This window comes from Quercus suber, unplaced genomic scaffold (genome assembly GCF_002906115.3).
Source record: "Quercus suber isolate HL8 unplaced genomic scaffold, Cork oak 2.0 scaffold_1166, whole genome shotgun sequence".
Lineage (NCBI taxonomy): Eukaryota > Viridiplantae > Streptophyta > Magnoliopsida > Fagales > Fagaceae > Quercus > Quercus suber.
The window spans coordinates 64,934-75,325 of NW_027070565.1; the positions used below are offsets into that span (position 1 = coordinate 64,934).

General features: G+C 39.2%; 2 protein-coding genes across 2 annotated transcripts; one reads left to right on the top strand and one right to left on the bottom strand.

The window, feature by feature from the left end:
- Positions 1-6,146: 6,146 nt before the first annotated feature.
- LOC112016631 (uncharacterized) lies at positions 6,147-6,635 on the bottom strand. Its single transcript, XM_024049160.2, has one exon. It carries the CDS (start codon positions 6,633-6,635, stop codon positions 6,147-6,149), a length of 489 nt encoding a protein of 162 aa, XP_023904928.2.
- A 2,034-nt stretch (positions 6,636-8,669) lies between these two features.
- Positions 8,670-9,809, top strand: LOC136065792 (heavy metal-associated isoprenylated plant protein 8). The gene is made up of 5 exons (XM_065769453.1): positions 8,670-8,678; positions 8,764-8,923; positions 9,016-9,197; positions 9,307-9,394; positions 9,520-9,809. The coding sequence occupies exons 1-5, from the start codon at positions 8,670-8,672 to the stop codon at positions 9,807-9,809; spliced, it is 729 nt and encodes a 242-aa protein (XP_065625525.1).
- The last annotated feature ends 583 nt before the right edge of the window (positions 9,810-10,392 follow it).

Below are 10,392 nucleotides of genomic sequence, written 5' to 3' on the forward strand. Positions count from 1 at the left end.
CCTGTATGTATGATTATGACAGCAAGACTCGTGATCATTGCCAAGCTTATTAGTGAGCCATTCTTTTCTTGATCAAGATTGCATGTTTCTTATTCAGCAAAAAAAAAAAAACAAGATTGCATGTTTCTTAATATGCAATGCATGGCCTAATTAATACCAGCTAGCATGTGGAACGTGACTGGGTTCCGAAAGTGGATTTGGGCAAGCAAAGGAGCTATTTGTTTGGTAGAGGCACAATAGTTAATACCATTGCCACTCCCTCCTCCAATGCTTTCACATACCCCTTATAAAGTTATCCAAAACATGGGTTTTGTCAACATATTAGAGGCATTTTCTGTAGTGTGAATTTTCTACAAAGATATATCCATCAAATAAAGGATTTCTTTGATATTGTGATATCCATATCAGTAGGTTTTATTCTTGCACGGTGATTTTCTGCCAAGTGAATTGCATTCTGATTATCACAATGTAGCATCATCGAAGTTGATTAAAAAAAGTCGCAGTTTTAAAAAGTGGGGTATGATGGGCTTAAAAAAAAAAAAAATTAAAGTATTTGATAGAGATAGTAAAAATAAAATAGCGGTGTTTATCTCTTTTTTTTTTTTTTTGGTCCCAGGTGTGCTCTGTCGTTGCCTTTGACAAGCATAGAGGAGTGAGATTGCGAGATTAGCTGAAATTAAAGTGTGTTTTATCTTTAGAATAATAAAGGGTGAAGTTGGGTTTTACAGAAGAACTGACGGTAATTTTAGGAGAAGTGAGACAGTTTTCCAATGGCAATATTTTAGTTTCAGCTAAAGCAATTGTTGCTTTTTGCAATTGCAGCGTGGCAGGTGCCACGCAAAAATGTAAGAAAACACGTTTTGGGACACTTGTTTAAAAATTTTCACCAAAACACACAATTTCACCTTTTTGGGTTGGCTAATGTGCTTTAAGGGCCCAAAAAGCCGAAGAATGGATAGTTAACAAGGCCTCAAAGACAAATGGCCTTGTGGGTTGGCTAACGTGTTTTTGGGCCCAAAAAGCTGAACCAAAATGGACAGTAACGAGTCCTCTAAGACAAATGGCCTTGTGCTATCTCCCTTGCTGCATATAATTCACCTTTGTGGTAGATAGAAGTATAGAACAACAATATCCTGTAATAGCATCCACAGCGGCATGATTTATGCCATTTTTTTACACCAAAGACCTACTTTATTATTTTAACAAGACCTCAAAAACAAATGGCTTTGTGGATTGGCTAACGTGTTTTTGGGTCCAAAAAGCTGAACCAAAATGGACAGTAACGAGTCCTCTAAGACGAATGGCCTTGTGCTATCTCCCTTACTGCATATAATTCACCTTTGTGGCAGATAGAAGTATAGAACAACAATATCCTGTAAGAGCATCCACAGCAACTGTGGCATAATTTATGCCATTTTGCCACATCAAAGACCTACTTTATTATTTTATCTCATCATTTTACAACATCCCATTTATCAGATGTTCTATTATTCAATTCTATACATTAAAATAATATTTACTACACATTAAAATAATATAAACAATACAATAAAATAATATATCTAACACAATAAATAACAACCACAACACTGCTGCTGCCGCCGCTGCCACACCACCACCACCATCGTGGCAGCCACAATCTATTGCAAAACAAAAAATTGAAAACAAAACCACCACCACAACCACCGTCATCAACAACCAACCACAAAACCCATTAAAACACATTTAACCAAACCTAGAAAACACAGCAACTCAAACTCAGAAAACACAACCAAACCCAAAAAACACAACAACTTAAACCCACGAAACTACTAGCACGGCTAACCCAAAGCCACAAATCCACTTACACTGGCAACCAAAACCCACTAGCACCGGCAACCTATGATTCTAATCTCACCTCAACGCCGATCTTCATGACTCAAACCTAAAAAACACGGTAACCCAAACCACGAAACTACTAGCACTGCCAACCCAAAGCCACGAATCCACTTGCATCGCCAACCAAAACCCACTAGCACCGGCAACCCACGATTCTAATCTCACCTCAACACTGATCTTCATGGCTTCGCTGTCCCTGGCACCAAGCTTTACCTCACCTCCATTGCCGATTCCTTTGTTCTTTCTAGGTTTGTGATGATTCCATTTCTGGGTTTTCTTTTGAACTAGGAATTGGAGTTTGATTTGAGGTGCAAAGAGAGAAGAAAGAAGATTTTTGGGTTTGATTTGAGGAAAGAACACCGGTTGGGAGAGAGAGACAGATTGTGAGGAGAGAGAAAAAATCAATTAAAGAAGTGAGAGGAGAGAGAAAAGCTGAATAAAAAAATAACATATCATATGCCACATTTTGTTCGTACCATGCCAAATTTGTGAGGACACTGTTCAATGTTGCAAAATTTTGAAAATTTAACACATTTGATAAAACTATATTTTTGTGTTTGGTGTGGCAAATGTGCCAAATATTTGGCATTTGGCACATTTGTCACACCTGCTGTGGATGCTCTAGTTCCAGCATATTCGGCAACCAACAAACATAAGCCCGTAATCCATAATCGACATCCACATAACTCATTGCTTATGTACAGGCTTTGTCATTTTTTTTTTTTCAATAATAATACAATTTCATTCAGAATTAACATAAAATAAGAGAGATCCTTTCCCAAGATCTAGCGATCGAAATGGAAAATACTGAGACAATAGACACCCAACAAATACGTTGATAATAAACCCATATACATAAATTATAATCCACATCATTGTTATTTCTTCTAACCCGGTTAAATCTACAACAACTATCAAAATACGAGAAGACAATTACATACTAGAAGTTCTTTTTTTCTTTTTTCTTTTTTTCTTTTTTTTTTTTTTTTGAGAAATTTTTTTACTAGAAGTTGATAACTCATTGGTTAAGTTGGCACTTCCTAATGTCTTTAGGAGTAACTTTTAAGTAAAACAGTAAATAAAATAAATCAAGCCATTCATAAACAACTTGAATTTGACTCGATAAAAAACCCGTTCATATTTATTTGTTTATAAACAAAGTTAGGCTTGAGTTTTAATTTTAGACTTGTTTAATAAATTGAATTGAATATTTGGATTTCATTGAATAATTGAAAAAATTTACATTTGATAAAAATTTTAAAGCTTTGGGTCCTGGTTACATTTTAAAGAAAGTATGAGACTTTGATTCATAGTTACATTCTATATATCAAAGTAAAAAAGTTGCATTGAATTAGCACTAATCTAAAACCCTAGAACTAGATTCGGGGACTAACTTACAAGGTGGAAATATGTTAGACATTTATCCTGTTTGGTAAAAATTGGTGTTCTAGATTACGGTGGCCCATTACATTTCCCTTCACGTAAACATGGCATAGCACTTGAGACGTATAATGCATTGCATCAAATTGAAACTGGAATATTGGAAATTGAAATTTATCTTATTTTGAAATTAAAGTTGTAATTGAGCATATGAAAGCAACACTTTGAGTTTACGTCAACAAATGAATTCCTAGATCTAACATTAAATTGAAGATTAATTAAGGTTAATCTATAGCTCCGAATTTAAATAAAATTTTAAAAAGGTTTTGAGATTTGCAACAAGATTTAATTTTGAACGAAAGTTTTGATTTTGCAACATATTTGGCTCTTGCAAATGATGTTGAGGTTTTTAGATTTAAAAGACATACTAGAATTAAAATAGAAAACTGTTTTAAACAATTGTGTTGTTCATGATGTTGGATATTTTGGAATGATAATTATGATGTTTAAAAATGATTTTTCTTGAGATAATTGATTAAAAAAAATCACAGTATCACTTAGTGTTTGATAACCAATTTTGATTCAATGCACTAAGTCACATGAATAAATATGGACTTAACAAATCACAAATTTTCACTCAATTAATTTTAATTAGCCATTTTAGCTTCCAATTAAAATTAATTAGCGAAAATCCACATAGCTTAGTCTCAACTGGGTAAATGCATATTGAGGGGAAAAAGGGGGTCAGGCTCAAGNAATGGGTGCCCCACTTGGCTATCCTCCCCGTATAATCGGCACTTCGAAGTACTGTTTTAAGTGAAAGTTGCGTGAGCACGACGACAGTATGGGCTTGGAAGTAGTGAGGCATTTCCGCGTTCCAAGCACTACGGCCAGATGGCCTTCTCCAACGGCAAGTATCTGATCTCGGCTTCATGCAGCGACTTGCTTACACAGTAGACTGGCCTCTGTACTCTTGATCCACTCTTATCAGCACTAAACTTACAGGTGAGGACCACTGTGATATAGGCAAATAAAACTTCGTCTAGCTCAAGGCTGGACATAATCGGCGGCCGAGATAAGTAATCCTTAAGCTGTTGGAAAGCCGAGGCGCATTCTTCATTCCATTCAAATCCTTCCACTTGTTAATCAACGAGAAAAGGGTTTGCATCGGTCCGCAGACTGGATATAAAATCGGTTTAGACGCAGCGTCATTCCGTTAGCTTTTGGACCTCCTTCGGATTCCGAGGGGCTGTAGATCCTGGATAGCCTTTATCTGATCAGGATTGACTTCGATTCCCCTGTGCGTGACCATGTAGCCCAAAATTTGCCTGACCCAACTCCGAACGAGCACTTCGACGCGTTCAAGCGCAACTTATGTTTCCTCAGAACCTCAAAAACCGCATCAAGATCCTTCAAATGCTCAGAAACAAGCTTGCTTTTAACCACCATATCATCTATATAAACCTCAATGCTTTTGCCTAATGTGATTCGAACATCTTGGTCATCATCCGTGATACGTAGAACTGCATTTTTCAGACCAAAAGGCATCACTTTATAATGGTAGTTACCAATGGGGGTAACAAAAGCGGTCTTCTCCTGGTCGTCTGGAGCAAGGGGGATCTGATGATACCCTGGAAAGCATCTAAGAAGCTCATCCGAGGATGGCCGACAGTAGCATCTACCACTGATCAATCTTCGGCATAGGGAAGGGGTCCTTAGGGCAGGCTTTGTTTAAGTCCGTGAAGTCTACACAGACTCGCCACTTTTCGCTTTTCTTTTTTACTACCACAGTATTCGCCAGCCACTCGGGATAAAAAATTTCTTTAATAGCCCCGGCCTGCTTGAGCTTTCGCACCTCCTCTCTGACTGCTTCAGCGTGCTCTCTAGATGGCCTCCGAGGAGGTTGCTTCTTTGGTATACTCAGAGGGTTAACCCTCAAATGATGACAAATGAATTCCGGATCTACCCCCGGGCTTCATAGGTACTCCACGCAAATATGTCAATATTTCTTTTAAGGAACTCAACTAGCTCTTCTCTTTCTGATGAGGTATCTGGGATCCAATTTGAAAGTATCTTTCAGGATTAGCCCCAACCAAGACCCGCGTAAGTCCTCGCATTTTACACTTTCATCCTGCCCACCGGCGGCGACAACCTCCCTTTTAACTGCTATAGGTCTTTGACCGCCATTTCGAAGGCTCACCCTCGGACCCGTGTCGTATAGCCGCCACCAGACATTGCCTAGCCGAGGACTGATCTCCACGGATCTCACAAACACGCCCCTCGGAAGGATACTTGACCTTTTGGTGCAGAGTGGAAGAGACAGCCCCTAGGTGTGTAACCAGGGTCTGGCTACAATTGCCGTATAAGGGGAGTAAACATCACCACGACGAATTCACTTCAACGATTTTCCGAGCCCGTTTGCACTGGCAGTCGTATTTGCCCCTCGGCATAACCATTCTTCCTTCAAAAGCTGAATAAGAGGAGCAATATGGAGCCAAGTCACTGGGCACGAGATTCAATCCCCTGAAAAGATCAGGATACATGATCTCCACCGCGCTGCCCTGGTCTACCATCACTCTCTTACATCATATCCCCCAATCCTGAGGGTAACCACCAAGGCGTCCTCATGAGGTTGAATGGTCCCAGCTTTATCCTCGTCTGAAAAGCCTAGAACGAGGGGTACAGCATGCCCAGGCTCTTCGGATTCTTATCAGCATCTCCCACCGGCAACCGAGCCACGGACATGACCTTCGATGGCCGGGATCCTGTCCTTCCTGGTGCTGCAAAATAACATTGATAACACCCAAAGGGGGTTTATGCAGAATCCCCTTTCTCGGCATCCGAAATTGGCTGCCCTCCTCTTCCGCTGGAACGATGTAAAAGATGCTTCAATCTGCTTTGCTGACCAGTTGGTCCAAGATGGTCCCATAAGTTTCTGCAGTCTTCAGTCGTATGCCGTGGTCCTGGTGGTACTGACAATAGACATTATGATTGCGTCTATCCAGATTCCCCACCATTTTATTCGGCCATCTGAAGAATGGTTCATTCTTTACCTTATCCAGGACTTGATGAACGGGCTCTTTGAACACGGTGTTAACTGTTTGGGCATTTGCTGAACCTGAGTGTCCAGCGAAATCTCTCCTCGGCTTATTATTGTTATAGCGATCCGACCTAAAGTCCTTCCTGTCCTGGGTGGTAGCCTTATCCTTACCCTTCTCCTGTTGCCGATCCTCTTCAACCCTCTTATACTTCTCAATGCGATCCATGAGCTGGCGCATGCTAACAACGGGCTTGCCGACAAGGACGTTCTTACCATGATCAGTGGGGAGACCCAACTTGAACGTCTCCAAGGCCATGGCATCGAAGTTGCCTTCCATCTCGTTAAACATCTCCAGTATCTATCCGAGTACTGCCTTCAGTGTCTCACCTTCACGCATGCTAAGGACAGAAGAGAGGACAAGGGCTGGGCACCCTTCGGCAGGTGACAATCGTGAACCAAAGGCTTGGTAAGCTCTTGGTAAGAATCGATGGAATCGGCCCTCAGGTTATCAAACCATCTCATGGCTACAGGACCCAAACTGGAGGGGAATACCTTGCACATCAGAGCTTCGTTTCTGGCATAACAGCCATTTTTTGGTTAAAATGGCTAACGTGTTCCACAGGGTCAGTTTTGCCTTTAGATAGTAAAGGTTGGCTGGTTGAAACGCCGAGGCATCTCCGCTCCTTGATCCTACGTGTAAAGGGTGACCTGGAGATCTGATTCAGGGCCTTACTCATGGCATCATTGCCCACCCCTCCATATGGTAACCCTCGAGGTCGCTTCTCACGAGGGTGCTCAGCTTCATACGAGAAAGTCTCGCTGATTGGAGTTTGAGAGTTCTGCTCATAGGTAATTCTTGCCCGTCGTCCAAGTCGTCATCAGGGTGTGGTACAGCGCGTTTCCTCTTCTCATGGCGTAACTCCCTCTTCAACCTTTCAATCTCTATTAGCATGCTGTTTTCTCTGCATGGGGAAGCGACTTCCACTCGAGGACTGGGTTCGCTCAGTGTGTGTAGTATGCACACTACCTTCACGCCTGCCTCCGCTCAGATTAAGAAAAGGATCAATATGTTGGGAGGCCCCAGATTCTGCCGGTTGTTGCCCTTGACCAGCCATGACCAACCGCTGCTACTCTTCCCTTACGCTCAAGCTCTTCCCACAGACGGCGCCAATTGTAGGGTTCTTTCTTTACGTAAACCCAAAGACAATTAATTTGTAGAGTATGGGTCAAAGAACTAGAATTAGCAAGGGATTAATAACAATGGATCATAACCCTTTCAACTGTGCATTGATCAGTTTGTATACATTGATGGTTTGAAACACTCTATTGTTTTTCTTCTCTTTCTTTTCTCCCCTTCTTCTTCTGGGTCTCATTGACAGGTGCTCCCTCTATTATATAGTCACTCTTACCCTCATCTCCATCGTCTACGTGCTCCCCATCCATGAACTTGCTTAAGTACCTGTCACGTCAGGCAGCTTCTTTTCATCTCTGTGTGAGTGGCGGTAGGTTAGGATGCACTGTTCAGAGGTCTTCTCCACATAAATGCGGCCAGAAAAGCTGTTGCAATGCATTGAATACGGTGGCAGCAGCCTTTCCCTCAGATATTTCCCTATCCTTATCGTTCCTGAATATGCTTTGAGCTTATCTTGATCAGGTGGAGTCCTCGGACAGTCATTCAGGCTTTTCCCTACTCAATTAGTCTCCGATATCATATCAGAGCAAAACATTTTCCTCGGACAGGAGATGTCCTCCTCGGACTGGAGATATCCTCCTCGGACAGCGATGATCCTTCACCAAGAGGATTCCACTCCACTCTGGGCCTTGTCTTCTCCGCATCCCTCTTTTCGGATGTGAAACAGTCCTCTCGTGTGCATTCGGCCCATTAACTTGAGCCTGACCCCCTTTTCCCTCTTTTTTTTTTTTTTTTTTTTTTTTTTTTTTTTTTTTTTTTTGAGAAAGCTCTTAATTTGTTATTTGTTTCTCTAAACTCAACCTATTTTAATGGAAACTTTATCAATTATATATGTAGGAAACAACTAGACATGTTTATGGTATTTCACCCATTTGGTTAAAGGTAAATTAAAAGACATTGAAAACTATTATGATTCATTGATAACAATTATTATTATAAAAACCAATTGATAGCTTCCATATCTGTAGTTGATGACGTCCATTTTTGGTGAATGGTATTTTGTCTTGTAATCTCTCTTTGTGGAAAGACAATTAATTGACAAATTAGTAAGAATTGCCTAAAACAGAGAGGAGAAAAAGAGAAATCATTACTATAGAGTATTATTTATATTTCGTTTGAAGACACTCCATGTAAAACTTGGCAATTGGCACCAACACAACCTAACTAAGAAGAGAAGCAATGGGAAAGGTAGGAAACCATTTCACTTTTGGTCAATTTCTATACTAGTCAATACTTTTATTCTATGGCAATGAAATTTCTTGTGTTTCACTAGGGAAAAAATAAGCAGCCAGTGGAGAAGGAGGAGATGAAAAGTGAGGAAAAAAAGGAAGAGAAAAATACAGGAAATTCCAATAAAGAAATTGTGTTGAAAGTGTTCATGCATTGTGAAGGATGCTGCCAAAAAGTTTCTAGATGCTTGAAAAGACTTGATGGTAATGTTTGAATGATTCACTTCATATGTGTGTGTGTCTTTTGTTCTTTTATTTATTTTGATAATCAAATTTGTGCATATATGAATGATTAGGAGTGGAAGATGTTGTGATAGATAGTGCAAATCGCAAGGTGGTTGTGAAGGGAAAAAATGCTGATCCACTAAAAGCCCTACAAACACTTCAGAAGAAATACAGTAGAAATGTTGAGCTGATCTCTCCCAAACTAAAACCAGAGGATAAAAATAAGAAAAAAGAACCAGAAAAGAAGCAAGAGGTCTATTACAATTGCACCAAATTTTTCTCTTTCAAAAATCTATTATAGTTCTCACTCTGTCAATAGGTTATGTGTGCTTTCTCTCTTATTTTTACTTTTCTTTATACAGGTTCAAGTGAAGGTTGTAGTGCTCAAAATGTACATGCATTGTGAAGGTTGTGCAAATGATATCAAGAAATGTATAGAGAGAATGAAAGGTAAGTAAATCTCTCTATTTAGTTCCTTTTTTAAGTGAAATTCTAAAACCAAACTGAGATTTTTTTTTTTTGGGGTGAAACATTAAGTTAATGTATTTCTATTTTCTTTGAAATTTGCATAATAGGAATTCTAAATGTGGAAACAAATAAGGAAACGTCAAGAGTGATTGTGAAAGGCGCATTCGATCCACCGAAGCTTGTTGAATCCATCAAGAAGCGACTGAGGAAGCATGTGGAGATTGTGAAGCAAGAACAAGGAGATAAAGTAGGATCACAAAGCAAGGGCAATGACAATAAAAAAGGCGCAGAAGGGGGAATTAATGTTTTCTATTATCCTCCCCAATACTCAGCTCAACATATTTATCCTAATCAAATGTTTAGTGATGAAAATGTTTATTCATGTTCAATCATGTAAAATTCTTTTAATTATATCACTGGAATGAATATATGAAAAGAAAAGGAAATCTCTTCCATCACATCTTTATCTCTCTTTTTTTTTGGTAGAGATAGACTCAAATTTTTTCTTCTCTTATATTTAATCTTATTCCCCCCACCCCCACATGTTGCAAGGATTATAGGATTATTTTTATTTTAAATCATAATAATAACTACTGTGCTGTGTTTGAAGAATTATATCACATTCTGATAGAATTTTCTGAGTAGAAATATTGTGAAGCTCACCAATACAGCATAGAACCTTCAATGTGACATCAATTAATCGTGGATTGGAAATTGCAATGATTAATCACATCTTTGACATCCTATTATCTCAATTTCATTTTCATTGACCCTAATTATACAGTTCTTTGAAATAGAAAGTCCACTTTAGTTAAAAAAAGAAAAAATAGAGCTATTGCAATCATATCTAAAGCACATATATAAAATTTTGTAGATCTTATGTTATACATTCAAATCCTTCGATTAAGAGGGACATGAGCAAGACTTATATGTTAAGAATAACCAATTTCTGATAATAATTATATATATATATATATATA

Excerpts from the sequence above, each read along its gene's own strand:
- LOC112016631 (XM_024049160.2), bottom strand. The coding sequence starts at position 6,635 with ATGGAAGGCAACTTCGATGCCATGGCCTTGGAGACGTTCAAGTTGGGT.
- LOC136065792 (XM_065769453.1), top strand. Across the intron at positions 8,924-9,015 it reads ATGCTTGAAAAGACTTGATG|GAGTGGAAGATGTTGTGATA; the intron begins GTAATGTTTGAA and ends ATGAATGATTAG. Across the intron at positions 9,198-9,306 it reads AACCAGAAAAGAAGCAAGAG|GTTCAAGTGAAGGTTGTAGT; the intron begins GTCTATTACAAT and ends TTCTTTATACAG.